Source organism: Musa acuminata, chromosome BXJ3-11, assembly GCF_036884655.1.
Source record: "Musa acuminata AAA Group cultivar baxijiao chromosome BXJ3-11, Cavendish_Baxijiao_AAA, whole genome shotgun sequence".
NCBI lineage: Eukaryota > Viridiplantae > Streptophyta > Magnoliopsida > Zingiberales > Musaceae > Musa > Musa acuminata.
In genome coordinates, this window is record NC_088359.1 from 27,725,905 (window position 1) to 27,750,082 (window position 24,178).

The window sequence follows — 24,178 nt, forward strand, 5'->3', positions numbered from 1 at the left end:
ACATCTGTCTATATTCGAGAACAAACGTTCTGGACGTGTAATTTGGTTCCAAACTTGCGGTTGAATCACCTGATGATGCCTATCTGGAAGTTCTGAGTTTGATTGTAAAATGGATATATTTACTTCATCTTCGATTCTCATTTCGCTTTATAGCTACACTACTTGGAATATATTATATTGTTGTAAAATTTATTATTGTGAATGAATGGTTAATGGCTGGTTTGTTGTGTAAAAATTATGCTGCCTTTTTCATAGGGATGAGATAGAGGTAAAAGGAAGAAGCTATAAATATTTTTTTTAAAAAAAATAGTCTTAGCATAATTAAACATATGACAGGATGTGGTTAGTCCAAAATAATTGAGATTTTATGTTTCTTGTAATTGGTCGAAATCAACCTAGTCGTGTGAATACGAATGAATGATGAGCGAAGAAGTCATTGATATTTTAGTCCATCCGTCATGATACGAGCCCATATGCATAGATTTATTCAAGGTGGAAACGTTAAGCTCTCGAGACGTCACCTATACGAAGATCGAGAATCAAACATTTTTTGACCTGATCCCATCGATGCCCAAGTTAGTAATGAGTACGAACACGAGTGATCAAAAAAGATAAACATCGCTCAATTCGACACTAGCATACCTCGAGATCTAGTTAAATCGCTAACTTCAACTGAAGCATCAGGTCCCCTAGTCCAACTCCCCAAGAGTAAACACTTTGATTGTATAGCTTAGCTATCACATTTTTATATTTAAGTACCCTTAGATGTGCTTATGCTCTAACCTCACTGATTAGGTCAAGTCATGCTCGAAGTCCTTTTTGGAAGGTTTTTTATTAAAATTCTCAATCAAGGTGTTAAAAAGACTATCTCAGGTGGTAGAATAACCTCAGTGTCAAAAGTTAACTTGTATAGTGATTCTCTAGACCTAATTTTAGGTGTCATCCAGGAGGCCCACAAGATACTTGATAGCTTGTCCATCCAAGTACATTTTACTCTAATGATCCGCTTCTTTAACCTTTTGAGAATGACTCAATTGATGACCTTAGTGAGACTGTTGATCTGAGAATGAGCTACCGAGCTAAACTTTAATTGAACTCCATAGGATTAACAAAACTTCTTAAACTTCACATTGTTGAATTGAGTTCCATTGTCAATAAATAACTCTCGGAATTCCAAAGTAAGTAATCATATTCTTTCATACGAATCCCTCGATATGCTTCTTAGTGATCAACGCTAATAGCTCTACCTTTGCCAATTTCGTAAAATAGTCAACTTCAATAATGAAAAACATTTGTTGAACTGAGGTTGGCGGAAAATGTATAAGGATGATCATACCCCATTGGATGAAGGGTCATTCACCATTAATTGGAGTCAAAGGAACTGCTAATTGATGCTATATCCGCGTAAAACTTTGGCACCCGGGGCATCTTTGGGCATAGGCTATTGCATCATTGTGTAGCGTCGGTTAGTAGAATCATTACCGAAATACTTAAGGTGAGGGCCTGTCCACCAATGTGTTCCCTGTAGATACCCTCATGTATCTTAATGATTACCCTCTTGATCTCTTAGAATGTCAGGCATTTGAGGAATAGTTGACTAAAAGGCTTGCGATATAAGAGATCGTTAATTATGTAATACCATGCTTGATGATGGTTGACTCGTTGGTAGTGCCTCGACCAATGACTAGCACTCCTTTGGGGCCTGGGTTGATACTAATCTAGTAAGCATATCAATTTGGGTATTCTCTTCATGGGAGACCTGTAACACATCGAGTCGAGAGAAATTATATATTAATCTCTATATCTCAACGAGGTACTTTATCATGGTTGCATCTCGAACTTTATAGTTTCCCTCTACTTAGTTCACGATTAATTATGAGTCACCGAACAAATTTTAATCTTAGACTTGAAGCTCTGAGTGAATTAGAGTGACGCTATGGGTTATATAGAAATTAACCCGGAGTGAAATACCATCAATTCTTAGACTTAAACTCTGAGTGAATTAAGCATCAAGAGAAGTACTTTATATACTCGACTTCATTATTAAAGATTTTGATTCCAAACCGAATAATATATTTATTTGTTTTCAGGATGAGTTTCACACCATCTCATCCACGTCAACATATAATTGTCAACCTCATACCAAAAACAATATTTCAGAGATAAAATGTACCAACGTGTGACTAACCAATCCAAAATAGTTAAGATTTCATGTTTCTCGTAATCAGTCAAAATCAGTCCAGCCTTTGAGTGGCGTAAATACGAACAGGAACATAGGAACGTGAGAGTAATAAGTCCAATTCGTGGTGTTCTTATCTATAACTTTTGTTCGCAAATTCATTAAAACATACTAATAAATTAGATTATTGCATCATAGTATTCGATTCAGTTTCGCTTAAATACGATGATGATGGTGTGATACGAGAATTTGGTATAGTAAATTGGTTTGGTTAATCGACTGGTTGAGGGACCACGTCTCGGATTCGGACACCCAACCCCAACCCCAACCCCAACCACCGCGTTACGTAGGAAGTAAAATAGAAATAAGACAAAAGGAATTAAAGAAAAAAGGAGAGAAAGCAAAGCATCCATCCAAAGGCCCCTCGGGGATGTCGAAGCACCAATTCCTCCCTTTCTTTGTTCGTTAGGGTTCGGGCACCCTCGGACGTTCTCTCCTGCGGGCAATGGCGAACTCTCCTCGGCTCTCCGCCGTGGAGTCTGCCCTCCTCCTCCTCCTCCTCCTCGTTCCCGCCGCCCGATCCGAAGGCATCGACGCCGTCGCCGACCTCTGCGGCGCCATATCCGACGGAGGGGCCCCCTCCTGCCGCGTCAGCTGCTTCCGGCCGGACCCCGTGTGCGGTGCGAACGGCGTCACGTACTGGTGCGGCTGCCCGGAGGCGGCGTGCGCCGGCGTCCGCGTCACCAAGCGGGGCCCTTGCCAGGTCGGCAGCGCTGGTACCGGCCTCGTCTCCGGCCAGGCCTTCCTCCTCCTCCACATCGTGTGGCTCATCGTCCTCGGCCTCTCCGTCCTCTGCGGCTTCCTCTGAGCACTAACTATTGTTGGCTTCTTCTCGCCGCAATCGTCATTCGCTACATTATTCTGGAAATGGCTTTTGGTTAGTAATAATAACAGATGAGAGATTTGTTAAGCAAAAAAAGGCTAAATAATGTACTTTTTAGTGGCATCAAAATTCACATTTTGGAATTGATGTACTTTCACCAATCTTAAAAAAATCTTCGGGGAAAGCACTTCTCTTTATTCTATCGTTTATTACCTTAAAATTCGAAAACTTAAATCAGGTTTTAATAAGATAATAACATTAATATTCAATTCACAATATGTAACATTAAATTATAAACAGCATGGGATGGGATGGGATGGGTCGCTCATCAGAACCTGAGGGTCCCCGCAAAGTCGGGTGTTTCGTTAAATTCCATATCCAAAAAGACTTCCCAACCTGCATGAACAAATGATGAGGATCTCAAGTCAGGTCATCGAGCATGGTTATGCAAGTACAGATCAATATCACAACAAGAGAGAGGCCCGAGAAAGCCATTCCTCCCACCTCACTATATCACTTCCAGATGAACAGTATTTTTCATCTTGAATCATCAGATCATTCATTAGATGGCCACAGCAGGCTCATCCGGCAACACCAAATAGGTCAATTTGTAGCATCAGGTCTTCTTTGCTTGTAATGTTTCCACACACAAAAAAGTCTTCTCCAGCATCCTCCTGCAAAACTTCATCCATGAAAGAGATCTTTCAACACCATAAGTTTATATGATAAAAGTGCAGTGTGCTTAAAGGAAAAAGGGAAACAAAAAAGCACAGAGACCATGCAGCAGAGATTCACACCTGCACTTTGCTAAATAATGAAAATGCTTGTGATGGAATCAGGAGATGGTTACCATTGGTATGTTATTACCAACTTCGACAAACTTAATCACAAAATGAAATAGGGCTAAGTTGTGTTCAACATTGTAGTCTGATCAAGAAGACAAGAACCAAGCATGAAACACAATATGTACAAGGTAGATTCACCTCATAAACATTTAAAATATCATAGGTCATATTATGAGACACACAAACCCGATTGCAATATTAAACCCCAAATGGTTCCTAACAAAGACAATTTTGGGCTTCTCAAATTATGTTGCCAATTCCTAAATTGATGCTTTCAAACATCAAATAGAGTGCATTACATTTAATACCTGTGAGAACAACTAATCATGATGGCCATGTTGCACCGCAAATTTCACTGTGTTAGCAGCTTGTCATGTACACCAGAAACTGCATAAAAAAATGAATATTCATCGGTTGTCATAGCATGAAGGATTCAGAGAGCAAATAATGCACAAAGCAAAGCTGCTGAGACCTTAATGAGTCAAAATATCCTCAAAATGAGAAACCACAATAAATGGGATCATGTGATAATTTATGTACTTGCACCCTGTCAGCTGTCAAACTAATAGAATAGAGCATCACAATTCTCCAGCACAAAATGATGTTACTCTCTTGGTGTCAGTGTCATACCTATATTGAACTTGTAGAATTAGACATCAATTTCAGGATTTAGGTTCGAGTTCATATTGTAAATGAAGATAGATGCCCAACACTTCAACAAATGTGTATGATAACCTGGAAAAGCAAATTTGAGAAATTCACATCATTTAACTAGCATAATGGAACATACCAACACAAAAAAAGGAAAAACAATAACAACAGCAACAACAAAAAAGCAACCTGATGACTAGAAAAATGGCTAAAGTTGAAGGTTGTAGTTACATAACACAATTAACCAAAAAAACTAATACACGAGAAGGTGGTGCCATCGCCAAAGGAGGAAACAGCTAGGGGTCACCTCGGCTTTCCAAACTCTTCTCATATATCCTGTTTTGTTTTCTTTATCATGAATGGAAAGTCATATCTTATAATCCTAGCATACCATGAACCAAGTGGATATCCCATGGCCATGCTCAAACCCACCTGGAATGTTGCACATTGAATGTAACTTAGGTCAATTTTCTAGGGAGATCAAGGTTAATTTATATCATAATTACTAAGGTTACTCCCCTTCAGAAACACGTTCCAAGCTGTGTCCTGACTTGCAGGAACCTTTCATCCTATAATGCATCAGAACATGATCTGATGAGACAACAATTCAGGTCTTGAATATATTTAGAAAAGATCAGTTGGTTGTGGACCTTCTGCAACCAGAGAGAAAGGATAAGATTATATGAAAAATGATTTTCTTAACATGATATCCATGGACAAGTACATATAAGCATAAAATGCTAAGGTTTGTTCATCAATGTTCTCCCCCTATACTGAGGAAAAAGACTGTTACTAAAACCCAATAATCGACAAGGAATACAAGTAATATTTCTAAAGTACTTATCCAAACTCAGAGGAAAGTGGGATTCAAGCTAGATACACAGAAGTTGTTTATTGCAAGTAGACCACAAGTCATTAAAGAAGTGTCATTTATATCAAGTTCTATAACATCTTAAACACAGCAACCATCTGAATAGAGCATAAAGCATATTCATATGATTCACAAAAGCCTGATACTTTTGTCACATGAGGCAGGCTAATTTGAAAAAGTAGTCAACTGCAATAGGATGGCATGACCAGATTACACCAACATTTTCTCCACCTTTTCTCTTCCAAGGAATTATAAGCTTAATCAAAAGGAAAATGCTACTCACCTTCAGTGAGGGAGCTGCTAATAAGCAGCTAGTGACATGAATAAATCAAGAATCAATAGCCGAGGTAACTTGGATCCCCAAGATACTCAGCAATCGCATCCAACCTCACCTTGATCAAGTCATGACTATCTGCATCTCTTACCATTCCAGTATCCTTGTCAGTGTTCCTCTCGACAAGGCTCCCAAAGACACCCTTGTGCTTCCCATATAGCACAAGCACTGATCCTCCCCTCTTAGGCAGTGCTGTCTCGAGGATATCCTGATCCACACCTTGTACCAACTCCTTGCTTCCATCCAACGAAATGTCGCATGTTGTTGGGCCCACCACATCAATTACCTCCCCCTTCTTCAGGTACAGCTTCCCACCCATGAAATCCTTGCTGACTATTCTGACCCTAATATGGCTTGTAAGCCATCGGACTTTGTTCTCCTCACTCCGGTAATTGCTCCTGGAGCTTTCCTGCACGGATTCACTCTTCTCCTCTCTCCTTTCATGCCTGTTCCTCTTCTCGTCCCTCCTCTGATCCCTGCCCTCATTCTCTGACCTCTTCAATTTCCTCAAGAACTTCTCTTCCTCTGTTGAGCCCAAATCAGCAACCATGTCATCCCTTAGTTTGACCTCTTCTCCAGTCTCAAGCAGCTTCAAAAATAGCTCAGAGCTACCCGACCTTTTCAAGACTTTGCCTTTCGACCCCATATGTCGACCTGATATAACCCTGACGATCTTCTCCTTCTCTTTTGTTTTCTCTTTTTCCTTCTCTTTCTCTTCTTCCGAAACCCAAAGTCCCCTTCTTTTCTTGGGATCTCCCGAGGATGGGTTGTATCCAATACCTTCGGAGCCACCCTTCCTCTTGTACTCGAAGACCTTGGTGTCGACCAGATTCTTGTTCCGCCCAACCGCCTGGCCTTGCGTCCACCCATACCCCGCAAGAACGGCAGCACCAAAATCCTCCACATTGATGTCTTTAAACTCCTCCATGCCTCGATCTTCCGGCAGATCCTTCACGTCCTCCCTGTATCTCCGGTGCATGAAATCGTCGTCCTGGGCACGGCCGCGGCGCCGTCCAGGGCCGTTCTCCTCCCGCTGGGACCTGGCGCCATCGGCGTCGCCCGCGGCGGCGGAGCGGAGGGTGAGGCCGTAGGGGATGTGGCCGGCGGGGGCGTCGCCGGTGGAAGTGTCGAGGACGAAGTGAGCGGTGTTGGCGGCGGCTGCGGAGGGGTCGTCGTCGGAGGTGGGGAGGGGGAGGAGGTTCTTCATCCGCTTCAAGGCGGGGTTGAGGTCGACGTTGGGGATCGGAGGGATGACGGGCTTGACGTCGCCGAGGCCGGGAGCTGCAGAAGGGTCGAAGACGGTGACGAATTGGGGCTTGACGCCGCCGTCATCGGCCTGCGCTCGGGCGGCCTTGGTAGCGGTGGAGCGAGAGGATGGCTTGGAGGCGGTGGACGAGAAGGAGAAGGAGAGCTTCGGCGTCTCTTTCTCCATCTTTCTTTCCTGCCTCGGAGAAGAGAGAGCAGAGGCGGCGGAGATCAGCTCAGGAGGACGCGACGGGAGACGAAATCGGAGGAATCAGGGAAGGGGAAAGGATAGAGAGATCGAGCAATTAGGGTTTGGGCACGTGAGTGTCTCGGATAACAGTGAGAAGACTTTTTTTCCGCACGTGATATCATGATCTACAACTGCTACATGATAATTATAAGATATTATATGAAATATATTCGAGCTAATAGTAGTAATTTAGATTAGTGTTTTTAATTAATAATGAACAAAAAATATCTTCTACTATTGGTTAATTGTAAAAAATATGCCTCTTGATACTAATAATAATTTACATCTTCTTATATTCATGGGATGAAAATAAAATTTTGAAGTGTAATGTTATAAAAGAAAAAAGAGGTACAAAAATGAAAATTTCTATAATAATATTTCTCCATAACTATTTGGGCGATTTTATTATAAAATACACATATTTGGGATATTTTTCAAAAGATACTCCACTTTTAATTTTTTTTTCAAACAATACCTCAGCTATTATAATGTTTTCTTGTGGTTTGTATCTCTTAATAGCATTTATAATATTTTATTATTATACTGAAAATACTATAAACATTATAAACAATATTTTTAATGTTATTATATCGTGTTTCTTTAATTATCATTACTCATAGATCATTATAATGTTATATTTTAGACTTATAATTAATTTGATTATTGTTATGAGTCTATTTATATCATTTATAGTATTTTTAATTAGGTTTTAAAATTTTCTATTGTGATAGTCAAAACATTACAAAAGATCAAAAAATATAAAAACGGATAAATTTTTTAGAGATAATTTAAATATTTTAAAACTTAAGGATGCTATTTGAGAAAAAAATAAAATGGGATATCGATCGAAGAATAATTAAATAGAAATATTTTTTAGGAAAATCGTTCTAACTATTCGAGCCACTTGTATTAACGAGAAAAAGATAAAAATATTTTTATTAATATCAAATTTGTTTGTTAATCTTGAACCTACTTTTTTTTATATAACAATTACATCTAAATATAATCAAATTTTCTCCCAACTCAAATGAGAACTCGTAAGATGGACGCCTAACTTAAATGATCCTAAGTTATAGATGGACGTCTAACTTGAATGATCCTAAGTTATAGAGATATACTTAGTATCGAAAGTATGATCGATGAGACTTTAGGAGAAAGAAGAATAATTATATATGGAGTCTTACTAACTCTAACCTCATGCAATTAGCGAAGTACACTTAATATATTCAAATTAGAATTAGTGTCGATATGACAAGTATTATTGCTCTACATTGTATGTCAGATCATATTTAACATCTCAATTCTTTACCACTTTAGGTGTCATACATACATGAATGAATAAGGAATATTGGGTTGTACAAATTTGTTTGGCAACCAAACACACAAATTAAAGATCTATGTTTGTCTCCTTTAATTGATAATATCCCATGTTCATATCAACCAAACAAAAATGTCTCTAATGGCAACCATATGGTAGAATGCAAACTTTCATATTATTTTGATAAAACCTGATGAACCAAATCAGAAAGTAAAAACCCTAAATCAAGAATGCAAACATACATGTCACTTAACAATCACGTTATGCAAATCATTCTTTCTTTACAACATCATAGCAAAAGATTGTTCTTTTATAACATGTGAGACTATAATTTGAGTCATGAAAACAATATTTTTAAAATTTGATATTATATATCTATTTAAAAAATCAAAGTTTTTCTTAATCCTCATTCATAAAACTTGGTTAATTAAAACTAACCATAGTTAACGATCATATAAAAATATACTTATGTGCTTCAAATATCTTTTGTTAAATTTAAATTTGATTGTCCGAGTTGGATGCTGATTAGATTGTCCAAGTTGGATAGTGATTCGGAGCAAGCTAGGGCTCAATCTCATGTTTGTCCTCTATCGGTATTGTGAATGATCAAATCTAAAAGATGTCGAACTTTATAAAACTATATCGATGTGTGCCAAATAAATTTTTTTTATATTTAAGTTAGTTTTTGAGTTAAGGTATTGGTAAAATACCGAGCGTGGTAAAAGCGAAAGCATTAATTATATGATAATTGTTCTATCCTTTGGAATACATACAATAGATATTTTATATGATAACTCTAGAACCCTCACATACATACATTCATGTCAAAGATAGTTTCACAAATTTCTCGATCAAGGAGGAATCATATTATATTAAATCTAAAAAAAATGCGATGGAAATATTGTAGTCAGTAATGTTTATAGAGTATCATTATGTTAGCCGCACATGATGAAAATACTATGATGGTAAGATGTCGATTACCTAATATTAAGATATTAGCCACTTAACATTTGAGGTATTAATGTGTTGATCATTTAACTCTAGAATTATTATACTTATAGATATATATTAATATCAAGAATAGTTTTATATTCCTCGAGGAATCGTATTATATCAAATCTAAAAAATATGGGATGAACGTATCATAGTCGATAATGTATAGAGAATATCATCGTGTCAATCACATATGATGAAAGTATCGTAAACATTACTGTAATATATTAATTACATAATATCAAGATCTTAATCATCTAGTATTAGATGTTTGTCATTCGATATATATAAGTTTCTATATCATTATTTCTGTATCATTTTTAATATAGTTATACTATTATAAGTTTTAAAAAATATTTAATGTTATTTATAGTTTCAACAAATACATAGTGAATATTATTATAATATATATGTATTATATTTCAGATTTTATAAGGATATATGTTTGAACTTAGAGAAATATACATATGTGTATATATATATATATATATATATATATATATATATATATATATATATATATATATATATATATATATATATATATATATATATATATATATATATATATATATATATATATATATATATATATATATATATAATTTAAAAACCGCAGCAATATAAACTGGTCATTAAAGGCACAATTGTGTTCTTGGCGCCGGCCTTTATATATTGAGCCGAACCCTATCAATAGTTGCTGAAGAGGGAGCGAAGAGCTGCGGCGTCGAGGGAACGATGGCAGCGGACGACGTAGCGAAGGAGCGGAGAAAGAAGAAGAAGAAGAAGGATAAGTGGGGGCAGCCAGTGGTCGCGCCCGTGGAGGACGCTGAACTAAGTCGAGAAGAAAACCCGTCGCAGCGAGATGCCGAGGAACAGGCGGAGGAGGAGGAGGCGGCGCCGGGCGGCGGCGAGTCGTATGATCCCAACAAGGTGGTGGTGAGCGGGATGCCCTACTCAGCCACCGAGCAGCAGATCAGAGACTTGTTCAGGGACATCGGCCCCGTCGTCCAGCTTCAGCTCTCCCGCTTCCCCGACTCCGGAAACTTCCGCGGCCTCGCCTTCGTCACCTTCCAGGTCTTGCTTGCCCTTTTCTTCCATTTCTAATGTACATCCCTTTACTGCGTCGTATATTTTCGTGTGATTGCAAAGCAAGCTTGCGTACAAACTCTGCCATTAGTTAATGCTTACCTGATGGAAGAATAATTAGATGGAAACGGGGTTAAGGATGTAGTTGCGACTAAGATGGTTAAGCGATCACGCTAAGCTTAGAAGAAGAAAGAGCACATGCAAATTAATATGGTAAGCTTAGGATATTAATATGCAAATTAATATGCAAATTAAAATGAATTTAATTGGGATCTTCCTTGTATGCCGCAGTTTAATTTGAGTGTTCAAATTAGAAGCACCCACAAAGGATTTCCTGTTGTGAATCTTGTTTGTATGCTTGTCTGTTGCCATGAAAACTATTTAGTTTGATGATTGTAGTAGAAAAAGAAGAATTAGTTTAATCTGAGAATTTGGTCTCGGTGATTGTACTAAAAAGTTTGATGTGGAAATCACAGAACTAATTAGGTCAAGGTTAGATTTGGACAAAATGAAGGAATCTTTTTATCTGGGCAATGTAGTGAGATATAGAGAGGTTGTAATGATCTCTGCAAGGTCAGATTAAGCGAGTTGCCTTCTGTCTAGTATCGAGGAAGCCTGTTGATAGCAATATATACTGGTGAATTTGCAAGTAAAACGATGACAAAATGTTGAGGTACCTTTTACCAAGATAAACAAATACCCAATTTTAATCATGTTGACTGAAGATTACATTGTTGATGTCCCTTACATTTTTTAGTGAATCGTAAGCAAGAGTAGATACGGTTAGAACTTGGAATAAGGATAACTCAAGTCATAAGGCTTCTGTTTAGATATGTGGAGATTATTTTAGCGATACGAAGTCATGATACTCATTGTCATGGAATAAATCTTGATATTGTTCTAATGCTAGTACTTATTATGTAAATATCTTCTGTTTGCAAATTGTAATAGAAAACTATTTGACAAAGGGCATGTTTGTAAGCTGACCTGCAACTTGTATGGATGTTTGGCATAAGCAAATCCTATGAAAAATTAATGAAATTCAACTTTCTTATAACCTTATGAACTGATATATTTGTCGAGGAAGAAGAGATGTGCTTGATAGCGTTTTATGTCAGTATTAAAGACTTGTTATCTTGTTGGACTGTAGTAAACAGTGCCAGTCTGATGATTCAGAATGCCAACCATAAACACAGTCCAAGGAATGTGATGTGTGGTATGCATGAGAATGTTGACAGATGCCTCTTTGATGGTCTTAGCCCTAGAAGGCCTTGGGGCAAAACATATGCCTTCATCTCTTGGATATTAGTTCTAGATGAGTGTCTCGCTACAACATCTGTAAATCTAGTAATGCAAGGAGTGCACCAAAAGGAGAAAGAGTCTTATGGAGCCAAGTTGGTGTGGTCATAATATGAGGAAGGCCTCAACTAAGGTGGGATCTTGAACTCATTAAGTGAGATACAGAAGGTGTGGAAGATTGATATAATACAAAATAATTCTTGGGACTGTATCTGCAAATGTTTCCACAGGCAGAAGCTATGGGCAATTAATAATTATATTTGGCCAAGAAATGTTAGTGATTTATGAAAAATATTCAATTTCTAAGCTGGATTTAGTTAACACAAGCATGATCCAGGAAAAGGGTTCTGACTTCCGAGTCTTCACAAACCCACTGTCTCTGGATCTGAATTTTTATTGCCTTAGATTTCAGTTTATAGGATTCTGTCTTGTATCCTCATTAATCTTTCTGTGGAAAGGTTAACATTTTAGTCTAGAGATATCTGTTATACCATCTTCATTAGACATAATATCATAAGTTCCTATCAATTTTCTGTGTTGTGTTTGTGACTAAATTGTCATTGATGTCATTGTTATGTTGTTGTACTGACTCACATAAGCAATATATTCTAATTGGGACATATTAATCAAAACAAGTTAGTGTTTCACTCTTTTTCTATGGTTCATTTGCCCGAATTTGCTTTCTCATCTCAGTAGTTGCTTGGTCTTTCTTTAAATGGTGTATATAGCATGCCCATCGTTTTTTATAAGATAATGAAATTCAAAGAGAAAAGAAATTGAAAGAGAAAATTTGGTACTTGAAAGTAATCAGCTTCAATTACTCCTGCCTGACATTAACTCTAGAAACTCTTTAAGAAGTGATTAGCATAAAGATTCTTGCAGGTTGATTCACTTCCCAGGTCACAAGTGTGAATGTTAAAGTTTGTGGACTGCTGCCATGTATATAATTAGCCAACTATTGTTTTTGTTCATGCCAACATTTGTTCCTTGCAACAAAATCTGTTGGTTAAAGAGATGATAATGGTGCCATAGTCATTGATATGCTTTATTGCAGTTGTATCTGATCATGATTTGATATATTTGTATCAGACTGAGGAGATGGCAACAAATTCACTTGATTTGGATGGAATCAAAATGTATGTCTTCTGTCAAAGTTGCTCTTCCTGATATCATATCTCTGTGATCGATTCATGCCGTTAACACTGTTTTTACTCTATTTCAGGGGAAATAGATTTGTAAAGATTGAAAGATGTAGACTTTGTCCTCAGAGGAAGAGGAAATTTGAGTTCCTTGATGAACCCAAGAAGGTTGATGGGTGTTTCTCAGCATACGTCGGCAATCTCTCCTGGGACGTGACCGAAGATGACATAAGAGACTGCTTCAAGGATTCTAAGATCTCCTCAGTAAGGTTTGCACTGGACAAGAGGACAGGACAGTCTCGCGGCTTTTGTCACATAGACTTCGAAGATGATGAGTCGCTGGAGGAAGCCATGAAGAAAAATCAGTTTGAATTCCTTGGAAGGCCGATGAAGATCGCCTATGCAATCAGCACTAGGAATTGACCTACGAAGCCATATCATGTCCTACTTGTTTCATTCTTGTTTTAATTTGCATCTGTGATGATAGTGTAATCTTCGTAGAAGGCATCGTTTATTTTAAGCTGACTCCTTAATGTCAGGTCAGTATGCTTATTAAGAACTTTTATGGTGAGTTCAAGTGGAACGGAAAAGGTTTGCCGACTCCTACGTCCTAGCTAGTGTTAGCTTGCTTGCCTTATTTTAGAGAGAGAGAGAGAGAACACTCAAATTTGTATGCAATCCATATCTTGCGAGTCTAAAAGTGGATCTCTGAACCTAAGCTGGAAGTATAAGGAGGTGAGGTGGTCCCGAGCGTCCAACTTACACATGGTGGAGTGTTGGCAACCATCCATCCAAAGTCCCACTATGGATGGGAAGATTGGCATGCGATTTTTCATAGTTGATGTAGACACTTTGATGAAAAGTGTCATTAGTTAAGACAGTGCTCTTGGTGTATTATTATTTTTTAATTGGAAGATATTTTTATTACATTTATTGGTCTATATAATGCTGATATGTGGATTAGAATTTAAGATATATTATTTATTATATAAGAAAATATTAATCAATTCGAAAATCTTAAAAATTATTACTCTTAACCCTTTTTCCAACGAATAGCATTATCATACATAATAATAATACACTAACGACCAATTCGAGCATCTGAAATCTAAAAAATTGTTACTCTTAACACTACCAAAAGATAGAGATAGAGAGAGAGAGAACGTGGAGAGAGAAGCACAACCAAAAGATATAGGGATAATCAGATATTATCCCTTAAGTAGCATTGAGATCTCTACACTTACGAAGGTGAAATATTTAACCCTAATTCTTTTTATGTCGTTAACTTAAAATAGCACTAATGAAAATGAAAAAGATAAAAATATAATTTTTTTATTTTTAAATTATTAAATTTATATCTACTTCTTGCCTTAGTCGATTTCTCTTTCTCTCCTCTTTCTGACCTACTTCCCACCGCTTGCCAACTATACCCATTCAACCTATATTGCTCGATGGCTACCGCATCTACAACACTCGCTGCCACCAAACCTGCACCGCTTGACCGTCGCCTCTTCTACATCTTATCGTCACCACACCTGACCCACTCAACAGTAATCTCTCATGCATCGCTCGTTGTCGTTGCACCGAACTTAGCTTGCCTACTGCACCTTGCTCTCTCGTCGCCTCGTCATCCCCGCCCTAGTTGACGACGGTCTCATCATCGTCAAAGAAGCTTGTTGCCTATGCGTCTCCATTATTGGGAAACATTATGTAGCATCATATGCGCAGTGGAAGAAAAAAAATATAAAAATATTAAATTTCTCACAGAAAAATGTTCTCGTTATCGTATAAAGATTGGTGCGTGAATAACCCACAAAACCGAAAACTGTGCATATGTGAAAGATGTGTTACCTAGGGAGATCGTACATTCCTACATATTTTCAAATCTGTAAGAGAGGATAAAGGAAGTTAGATGTCCCCATCTTTAGCGGTGATCCACGTGATAGATGGGACAAAAACACTCCTCAAATCGCTGCATGATCTTTTTCTCTATGCGTACCACGTGATCAAGAAGGGGCCAACCCTTCTTAGTGTCTACATAACCCAAATTGGGTTGTCAGTTGAGGAGGAGAGGAAGAGAGGAGAATAGGAGATGACATCCAAAAGGGATCTAGTCTATGCTCATTTAGTTCCCTCCTATTTATAGATGTCCCTATCAACTTAAACATAATGAATCCTGCTTTATTGGGTACTAGATCTGCTCTATTGGGTACTAGATCTCCATCCAACTATCTAAGCCTCTTGGATTAGTGGATCTCTATTCAATAATCTCTCATCGGCACTTATTGAATTTTATCTACAAGATCTAATAATTTAGGGATTTAATGAATATCCAATAAGATAGGGGCTCCAACAGATATCTCATATTTGAACATCTATTCGTTGCAACACCTACCATATGTGTATAACACTCTAGGCCCAATATCGAGTTGGCCATGAGTCATACATGTCAGAATTTTTTCTAATTTAGTAAATTATTATTTGTATAATAATTCATTCGACTCATCGACTATGGATATATTAGGTCACTACATCGCAGTTCTTAAATGATATTGTGGAATCCAATCCATTGGATATGTTTGTCCTTAGTTACCATATATTTATAGTCCTTCATTCATCTAATATCTCACAGACTGTATACCAGGCATGGTGCTATCAAGCCCATATGGAGTCTCGCTCTAATCAGATTCTCCCAAATAACTTTTTATCTCAATCCCAATGATCCTAATCAAAGATTTACTTGAGCAAGAATGCGTACAATATTCCTCTCATAACACTGAGAGCAGATGATCCTCTATTAATACTCAATTATCCTCGTAAGGTTGGCCACCACTCTTGATAAGTGACTATGCTAGATCTGAAACTCCCAAACCTATAAGTCTTGTATCAAAAAAATGAAATACTTATACAAAACATCATTGGTGTCTCAAGTCTAAGGACCAAAGAAATAATTGGGACCACAGAATCACTATTTAACAATGAGGTGTTATCTACCATCCAGCATTCCGTGAGCGGATCAATTAGTGAACTCATTCCCCAATAAGCATTTACATTGTATCCCTATTGTCCCCACACGAGTAGCTATGAGACTAACTGTATCTATCTTATGAACGAGTATGCAACACACTAGTCTGTACAGTTATCTCAATATCTCTTTCGAGTAATATATTACTAAGATTATTTAGGATCTGCATTTAAAAGTGAATCGATCTCATTATCATGATTTTATCACGATCTGATTCTTATTGTATTGATCAATGAACATCACAATATATGTAACAAGCAAGATAAAGTGAGAAAAATACTAATAAATAATAATAAGTAAAAAAATTATGTAGTGTGTCACACATGACATCACTTACATAATTGGCTTACAAGACACTTATGACTAGCATCCTCTTAAAAATCAATCCACCAGCCTCGTATGGTGTCGCAACAAACGCGTCCAATTGTGGGACGGGCGAGCGATAGGCAAACAAATGCAGTGGTGGTCAAGCAATCCAGGAACAACGATAATCGAACAATGCAAGAGCAATAGCGGTGGAGTAGTGCAATTCGAGCGAGTGCGATGGGTGAGCAGTAGACAAGTAGGTCAAAAAGAGAGGAGGAAGAAAAATTGATTAGAGCAAAAGTGGATATAAATTTAATAATTAAAAAAATAAATATAATATGATATATTTTTTTATGCTCTTTTTGCTCGTGATAAATGATTTTTTCCTGAATTAAAGTTAAATATTTTATATTCGTAAGTATAAAAAAATTAATATTATTTCTTAAAATATAAAGATATGGATACTAACTATAGTTAACGGGGTAATGCCCAGATATGTGCAACTGCTCTCTGTCTCTCTCCTCTGCTGCATGCTCTTTAATTCTTCTTTGTCTGTACCCACGCTATCGTCCACAAACGCGGTTACTCCCCTTTCTCTTCGTCTCCTATAAATCTTCCCACCCTCGTTTCAGCGGCCTCCAAATCAAATCGGTGTACAGCTGCATCCTCATCCCCTCGTCCCCTTTCTATTTCCTCCTCACTTGAGCTGCTGCATTCGATTCGGCCATGTAAATGGAAGAGCAATAATAGGAGGCGTAAGCGGGCCGGAGTTATGAAGGACGGCGAAGGTGGCGGAATCCACAAGGGGGACACCGATCGCAAACCCCTTGCTCCCAATAACATTAAGGCCCCCTCCGTGTGGGGCGTTCTCGCCGGCGGCGGTCACCACCACCGCCGCAATACGAAGCCCTCGCTGCATTCCTGGCCCTCCAGCGACTGTAAGTCATTCTTTCTTTTGTACCGGCTCCTCTTGTTCCTCCTCCTCTCTGTTCTTCTCCTGTACTTCCTGTATACCTACAATCTCCTCTTCGCCTCCTTGCCTTCCTGTCCCATCTCCTCCTCCACCGCCGCAGCAGCCACCGACGATGTCATCCACCTCTCCTCCTCCTCCGCCACCAACTTTTCCACCAATGTTGGCAATCGTACCCGCGCCGACGTAGCCAGCTCGTCGCCGTCGATGCCGGTGCCGACGTCTCCTTCCCTCTCCTCTGCCGCAGCCGCCTCTACCGCCACGGGGTTGCAGCATATCGTGTTCGGCATCGCGGCCTCCTCCAAACTCTGGGAGAAGCGCAAGTCCTACATCAAGCTCTGGTGGCAGCCCCGCCGGATGCGCGGCTTCGTCTGGGTCGACAAACCCGTTAAGGAGCTGAACTCCACCGATCCCAGCCTCCCCGTCCTCAAGATCTCCGGCGACACGTCCCGGTTCCCCTACACTCACCGGAAGGGCGATCGCTCGGCCATCCGCATCTCCCGTATCGTGTCCGAGACGTTTCGCCTCGGCCTCCCCAACGTGCGGTGGTTCGTCATGGGGGACGATGATACCGTCTTCCTCCCCGACAATCTCGCCCGCGTCCTCTCCCGTTTCGACCACCGTCAACCCTACTATATCGGCTCCCTTTCTGAGTCTCATCTACAGAACATCTACTTGTCCTACAACATGGCCTACGGCGGCGGGGGGTTCGCCATCAGCGCCCCTCTCGCGGCCGCCCTCGCCAGGGTCCAGGACCGCTGCCTCCACCGCTACCCGGCCCTCTACGGCAGTGACGACCGGATCCAGGCATGCATGGCAGAGCTCGGCGTACCACTCACCCGCCACCCCGGCTTCCACCAGTACGACGTCTACGGCGATCTCCTGGGCCTCCTCGCCGCTCACCCCGTCGCGCCGCTCGTCACCCTCCACCACCTCGACGTCGTCCAGCCCCTCTTCCCTGGCGCCGTCTCCCGGACCGCCGCCCTGCGCCGCCTCTTCGACGGCCCCGTTCGCCTCGACTCCGCGGGCGTAACGCAGCAATCCATCTGCTACGAGGGGCGGCGGCTCTGGACGGTCTCGGTGGCATGGGGCTTCGCCGTGACGCTGGTGCGCGGGGTGATGTCGCCGCGGGAGATGGAGACGCCGACCCGGACGTTCCTCAACTGGTTCCCCCGCGCGGACTACACGGCCTACGCTTTCAACACCCGGCCGGTGGCGCGCAACCCGTGCCAGAAGCCCTTCGTGTACTACCTCACCTCCGCCCGCTACGATGACGCCCACAGGACCACCGTCACCGAGTACGAGCGCCACCGCCAGTCCCACCCGCTGTGTCGATGGCGGATGGCCGACCCTTCGGCGCTCGTGGACCGCATCGTCGTGTACAAGAAGCCCGACCCCGGCCTCTGGGACAGGGTCAGTGTGACCGACCCACGCACTCCTCCGTCCTCCTTAATTAATCGATCATTACTTGTTGTTTATTCCAAAACCACCATTAATTAACGACTAATCCCTTCCTACTGCGAACTCCCATCAGAATGTTTCGTGGTCACCCCGTCATTACTTACTGTGACACATCTGGCAGGCGCCGAGGAGGAATTGCTGCAGGGTATTGTCGTCGCCGAAGGATGGGAAGAGGCGAGACGGGTCGATGGTGATCGACGTCGGAATGTGCCGAGATGGCGAGATCAGCCAGATCAATAAGCAGTAACGTTAGTTTCTCTCTCTCTCTCTCTCACGCTCTTTCTAATTCGCCTACCAACTGTTTGTAGTTATGACAAGATGCTTTGTATGCCTAAACATAGAGATTCCGAAGCTTTTCTGAGCTATTTTGCTCCACCATCTCGTCGTCGGGGGGATTGAGTTGGAAACAGAACACGATCACACACGCCGTGTTCGGTGGGGAGGGTTGTGGTAGAGGGGTTGGGTGTTCAAGTGCGGGCACTGTGAAGGCGTGGTGAAATGGGGCCCCATGAGTGCGACGCAGCAGATGCAAGCGTTGCGTTTGTGACGGAGTTCGCCATCATCGTATCGGTGGCAGTAGGTTTCATAGCAGGCAAAAACGACGACTTGAAGGGTACTCCAGCTTCGAGGTATGTGTGCATAGTGTTCTTTCTTCGATAGCTGGGACCATCTGATTCATGCGTAGGTGGTCATGTAACGGGGCATAGGTTTTTGTTTTAAGGTAACTGACGAAAATAAAATCGGAGTTTAAAATTTTGGGATATAGTATCAAGATTTTTTATCAACTACGTTAATTGATATTTTTAATGGAACATAGATTGATGGTAAATATTTTTTAGGTTTTTATCAACTAAGTTAATTGATAAATCTAACAGTTTTAGGTGATGGTGGAAATGTGAGGTGGTCCTGTCCCATGATCAGATTAGGTTTAATCATATTTGTAATAATTTTCTATCGGTCGGATCAAGTTTGATTAATTTTTAATATGAAATAAAACGAGCCTCTGATAGGTGCTCAAATCAAATTTGATTGCCTGTCACGTCAATGGTCTTGCAAAGCCAATTGGTTTTGGGATCATCTTAGTTGCAAGATGAGGCCGAGGAAGGGATTCGATTTTGGCAAGTTGAGTCAGCATTCAGTCACAGACGTGGTGTTGATGTGGCATTCTTCAATTGTCGATCAATAAGGTTGGTGCCAAGGGTTTTTTTTTACTTTTAGTGTTTGCTTTGGTCTATTTGACTCAACTCGAATCATTTTCATGAGTCAATTTATTGGATTTGGAATAGGCATTTGAGGTTTGGTTAGGGCAGTAAAGACCAGTAGCTCGTCGGCGAAAGGGTTGAAGGAGATCGCGTAAGACCGGCAGACACTGAGAGGACGGAATAGAGAGGAAGGTGGGTCCCAAGGAGTAGAAAGTGCTGGTGGGCAACCTGGGGAAGGTCGCCCCGTCGTCTTTTCCGGTCCGGAAGCCTGCCGCGTGGCCGCCGTGCTCCAAAGCCAGCCTGAGCGCGCCGCGTTGTACCTCACCGTGGCGGGAACACCTGTCCGACGACGCGCCGCAGAAAGTGCGGCAGAGCCCATCCGAAAATTACGGTGGGTACGTGAGTTTAATGACGGTGGTGGAGCTGACGACGGGCCGCGGGGGTTCGTTCGGACACGGATCCATCAGCCACCCTGGCCTCGCGATTCTTTCTCCAACGGAACGCACGCAGACAACGTCCAGTTGTTTTGAACTATACACACATTTAACTTAATTACCAAAACTTGAGGGATTAGATTGTTAAGGGATTAGTTTCGTGACCTATTCGTCTCTCTCTCTCTCATGTCAGTCTCAAGTGAGCTCAAGATCAAACACGGTTTCTCGTGATTCTCTGACAAAGCTATATGGGTGTCAAGTGTGGTGACTATCTCCTCCATTATTAAACGGCGTACCTTTTGAGGTGTTTCGCATGTTGCCTCCGGACACGTGAAGCGTCAAAAGTAGAGGACAGATGGGGGAGTGGTTAATGATTTCCATAGTATTAAACTCTTAGAATAGTGGATTCATTTCCATAGTTGAGTCTATAGCATCATTTGTTTGTTGATGTACATATGTTATTAACAGAAAACACAGTTAGAGAATCATGGAAATGACAAATCAAGTGAATTTAACGGTTAGTTTTCTTTTCTCAGTGAAGCAGTTTGCGAGTCAATAGGAAGTCTCCCTCTTCCTCTCGACTTTTACCCAGTTTAAAATAGGACATGAATCATAGACTTTAGTTGATCTCACAGCCAACCTAACAAGTAGATTGAAACGGGACTTGCATCAGAGTTCATCTGATCTCACAACGAACCCAAAAAATAGATCGAAACAGGTCATGAATCATGGAGCTCACTTGATCCCACAACATGTTAAAAAGATTTGGCTACTACTTTCTTCCCTTAGATTTGGTATCAAAATGGGCGGCCTGGCCTTTCTCTTCTTCTTGCGCACCATCACTGCTGTTGAGGCTGCCCCCTCACGATATGGCATGCCGAGGAGAGAAAGCAGTCTTTGAGCCTCATTATCCGTCTTGGCCGTGGTCGTGATGCAAACATCCATTCCTTTCTGCTTACCCAGGGCTTCATATCGGATCTCCGGAAACACACTTCGATCACGAAATCCGGTGCTGTAGTTTCCATGCCCATCGATACTGTTGGCGTTGACACCTTGTGATAGGGGAAATAATGGCCGAATGACGTGCCACGACGACGGCCCCACCTGGGCACCAGGCTGCCCGAGTCTGAAGACAATAATGTTGATTAGACCCGCGCTGACAACTTCCGCTACCACGCAGCAACCCCCGACCCAGGCATGGTTGACCACGGCAAGGCAAGGCGACGACCAGCTTCCGCCCATACCCTGCGGCAAACCACTCCACCACGTGACCCCAACGGCCGCGTCAGACGCCATCAGAAGTACCATCCCGCTCTAGCGGGCGGTCACATCCGATAATGCTAAATCCGTCTATAAATACCCCTGAACTCCCCAAAGAACTCTCTCAGCATAACTCCACCCACGGAGGTTTTTCCTCCTCCCAAACCCCCTCCACATCTTTGACTGACTGGATCGTCGGAGGGGTCGGGTCGAGCACCCCGACCCGACCTTTGTGCAGGAGCGAAGCCTTCGGAGATCGCCGCCTTTGGAGATCCAGTAGACTCGAGGGGCTCCCCCACCCGTAGACCACCGCCTTCCGGACTCGGACCAAGCCGCGACGGCCTCAAGGCCACGGCTGAACAGTTACCTGACGTAACACCTTGGAAATCTCTGGTCCTAGGGAGACCCAGGTTTACAAGCCGATCCAGAAAGGAATATATTACCTACATTAAGCAAAACTATTCACCTAATCAAGCTCCAATGATCCTTAAATACGTTCCATAATTTTAAGGCAGAGTCTCAACAATTAATATCAGATACAAATATCAGCTAAATGCAAAAACAATGTGAAATAGTCAACAGCAAAAAACTCAAGTTAGCTTAACAAAAAAGGTATGAGACTCATCTGCAGCTTCACATATTAGTCATGTGTTCGCAGATACTAAAGAGACCATGTCATGTATATGTATAGGATTCTACTACTAAGAAAAGCAGAACAGGTAAACAACAATGAATAGTGATTGTTGAGAAGACAAATGGGATAGCTCATGAGCCACAGGTTAAGTAACAACAGTTCAGAAACGAGTCAAGCTATCTTTCCAAGAGATCAAGCACACATGAGCATATGAACACAGCACACATAAAAATGGAAGAATTATTTGTGTCTGTATGATGGTACATGTTGATTGAAAAGCAAATTACAAGTCACAAACATTTGATTCAACATAATCAGCTCCAAGATGCAGCATTTGCCTTGCACCGGAATCATACTTTTCCAAGACTCATTAAGCGATCAAATCCACCAGAGCATCGATGAATTTGATCTGGAAACAACTCGACTTGACCTACCTAATACACAGATCTATGGAGCATGAGATTCTGACTTCTTTGATCTCCTTCCTAATAGTCTAATACTACAGCACTTGGCAATACACAAAACTCTTCGTTTGCGAATTCAATATTTATCACGCTTGGGGGAGCATAGTCTCCTAGTATGTTTCATGAAATAAAGCACATACATGGTCCAATGCTGAATGTATATGCGTCCTTGAGCTTTTCACTTGGATTGACTCAGCATCTCTTTAGTATGCTTTAAGAATAAACCAATTCACATACTATTAAATGGAATCGAAACCAAAAGATCATGCAATACACTTTTTATATCCACCATAAACCTACAACAACTACAATTGTAATTGTTTAAACAACATAATTTGTTGGAACTGCTATAAACAAACAATTTCTAGCATGATCATAACACTTAATAAGAACTTTTTACTCAACCAAGAGGTTAATCTCTGCTGATTCTACTCGATGATCCTGTCAAATGATTACCTAATCTCATAAGAATGATCCATCAAAATTATTCATATAGTTTGCATTTTTCAAACTAAAGAAGAAAACTGGAGAAAGATAAGTAGAAAGAAATTACATGTGTGATAATATCTACAAATTAATATTACCATAGAGCTGAGATAGATAGTTATAATTGAACTACATAGAACAACTAAGATTCCCAAATGTCCAACTTAAACCGAGGTTAATAAGAGGTGGGTCGAGATGTCACTTACATTACCACGGAGGGTGACGGCAATGCCGATGGTGGCGCCCTCCCTCAGCTTGAAGCTTGCAATGGACTTCTTCGCCTTGGTCTTCACCGGCCTCTGCCCGGTGATCAGCGCCAAGTCTCTCATTGCCGCCTCCAACCCCTTCGAATTCTGCTCCGCATCTCCCATCCCGCAATTCACCACTATCTTCTCTATCTTTGGCGCCTAAAACCCCGTCCCCAACAGATACCGCACCCGTAACCTAACGCTGTAGATGAAGGAAGAAGGAAGGGGCCGGAGCAGGAGAGCAAACCCTAACCTCGTGGATGTTCTCGTAGGAGAACTCCTCCTCGAGGAGGGGCACGACCTTCTCGAGGTAAACGGTCTTGAGGCGGTTGACCTTTCCGGCCTCGGAGCAGTCCACGAGGACGATGCCGGTTGGGGACGTCGCGGGCGACGGAGACACTGGCTCGCACCGTGAGCCGGCCGGTGGAGCCGAGGCGGAGGGCGGGGATCCGGTACGCGGAGAAACGGGGAGGCAGAGTGGCGGGCAGCGGGAAGCGTGTCGCGGAGGCTGCGGTCGCCATTTGGGCAGTGACGAAGTGAAGTGGTTGCTCGGATGGCGATTTAGATAGGAGGCAGTTATAAACCCCTTTTA

At 41.3% G+C, this 24,178-nt stretch overlaps 5 protein-coding genes across 13 annotated transcripts; 3 read left to right on the forward strand and 2 right to left on the reverse strand.

Annotated features, from left to right (window-relative positions):
* Nucleotides 1-2,538: 2,538 nt before the first annotated feature.
* Nucleotides 2,539-7,331, reverse strand: LOC103971702 (protein MOS2). 9 transcript variants are annotated; one of them, XM_065174693.1, is made up of 7 exons: nt 5,713-7,331; nt 4,538-4,642; nt 4,216-4,294; nt 3,567-3,744; nt 3,398-3,458; nt 3,174-3,275; nt 2,539-3,100 (listed from the first exon to the last, which is right to left on the reverse strand). In XM_065174693.1, the coding sequence occupies exon 1, from the start codon at nt 7,193-7,195 to the stop codon at nt 5,765-5,767; it is 1,431 nt and encodes a 476-aa protein (XP_065030765.1). In that variant the 5' UTR covers nt 7,196-7,331; the 3' UTR covers nt 2,539-3,100; nt 3,174-3,275; nt 3,398-3,458; nt 3,567-3,744; nt 4,216-4,294; nt 4,538-4,642; nt 5,713-5,764. The 9 variants fall into 9 exon arrangements, with proteins under 9 accessions (XP_065030765.1, XP_065030766.1, XP_065030764.1 ...); XM_065174694.1 differs by lacking the exon at nt 3,174-3,275 and adding an exon at nt 4,380-4,461 and having other exon boundaries at nt 3,567-3,736; XM_065174692.1 differs by lacking the exon at nt 3,174-3,275 and adding an exon at nt 4,380-4,461.
* On the forward strand, nt 2,685-3,259 carry LOC103972546 (uncharacterized). Its single transcript, XM_018820781.2, has one exon. The coding sequence runs from the start codon at nt 2,685-2,687 to the stop codon at nt 3,045-3,047; it is 363 nt and encodes a 120-aa protein (XP_018676326.2). The 3' UTR covers nt 3,048-3,259.
* Nucleotides 7,332-10,235: 2,904 nt separating the features above from the next.
* LOC103971704 (phragmoplastin interacting protein 1) lies at nt 10,236-13,702 on the forward strand. Its single transcript, XM_009385795.3, has 3 exons — nt 10,236-10,646; nt 13,047-13,093; nt 13,180-13,702. The coding sequence occupies exons 1-3, from the start codon at nt 10,308-10,310 to the stop codon at nt 13,517-13,519; spliced, it is 726 nt and encodes a 241-aa protein (XP_009384070.2). The 5' UTR covers nt 10,236-10,307; the 3' UTR covers nt 13,520-13,702.
* A 3,293-nt stretch (nt 13,703-16,995) lies between these two features.
* LOC135652711 (uncharacterized) lies at nt 16,996-19,290 on the forward strand. The gene is made up of 2 exons (XM_065173883.1): nt 16,996-18,810; nt 18,980-19,290. The coding sequence occupies exons 1-2, from the start codon at nt 17,200-17,202 to the stop codon at nt 19,103-19,105; spliced, it is 1,737 nt and encodes a 578-aa protein (XP_065029955.1). The 5' UTR covers nt 16,996-17,199; the 3' UTR covers nt 19,106-19,290.
* Nucleotides 19,291-21,021: 1,731 nt separating this feature from the next.
* LOC135652348 (uncharacterized) lies at nt 21,022-23,973 on the reverse strand. The gene is made up of 3 exons (XM_065173191.1): nt 23,840-23,973; nt 23,545-23,745; nt 21,022-22,197 (listed from the first exon to the last, which is right to left on the reverse strand). Exons 2-3 carry the CDS (start codon nt 23,707-23,709, stop codon nt 21,835-21,837), a joined length of 528 nt encoding a protein of 175 aa, XP_065029263.1. The 5' UTR covers nt 23,710-23,745; nt 23,840-23,973; the 3' UTR covers nt 21,022-21,834.
* Nucleotides 23,974-24,178: the final 205 nt, after the last annotated feature.

Coding starts and splice junctions, on each gene's coding strand:
- LOC103972546 (XM_018820781.2), top strand. CDS start 2,685: ATGGCGAACTCTCCTCGGCTCTCCGCCGTGGAGTCTGCCCTCCTCCTC.
- LOC103971702 (XM_065174697.1), bottom strand. CDS start 7,195: ATGGAGAAAGAGACGCCGAAGCTCTCCTTCTCCTTCTCGTCCACCGCC.
- LOC103971704 (XM_009385795.3), top strand. CDS start 10,308: ATGGCAGCGGACGACGTAGCGAAGGAGCGGAGAAAGAAGAAGAAGAAG. Junction 10,647..13,046: donor TCGCCTTCGTCACCTTCCAG/GTCTTGCTTGCC, acceptor TATTTGTATCAG/ACTGAGGAGATGGCAACAAA. Junction 13,094..13,179: donor GATTTGGATGGAATCAAAAT/GTATGTCTTCTG, acceptor ACTCTATTTCAG/GGGAAATAGATTTGTAAAGA.
- LOC135652711 (XM_065173883.1), top strand. CDS start 17,200: ATGAAGGACGGCGAAGGTGGCGGAATCCACAAGGGGGACACCGATCGC. Junction 18,811..18,979: donor ACCCCGGCCTCTGGGACAGG/GTCAGTGTGACC, acceptor CACATCTGGCAG/GCGCCGAGGAGGAATTGCTG.
- LOC135652348 (XM_065173191.1), bottom strand. CDS start 23,709: ATGGGAGATGCGGAGCAGAATTCGAAGGGGTTGGAGGCGGCAATGAGA. Junction 22,198..23,544: donor CCGTCACCCTCCGTGGTAAT/GTAAGTGACATC, acceptor TGCTTAATGTAG/GTAATATATTCCTTTCTGGA.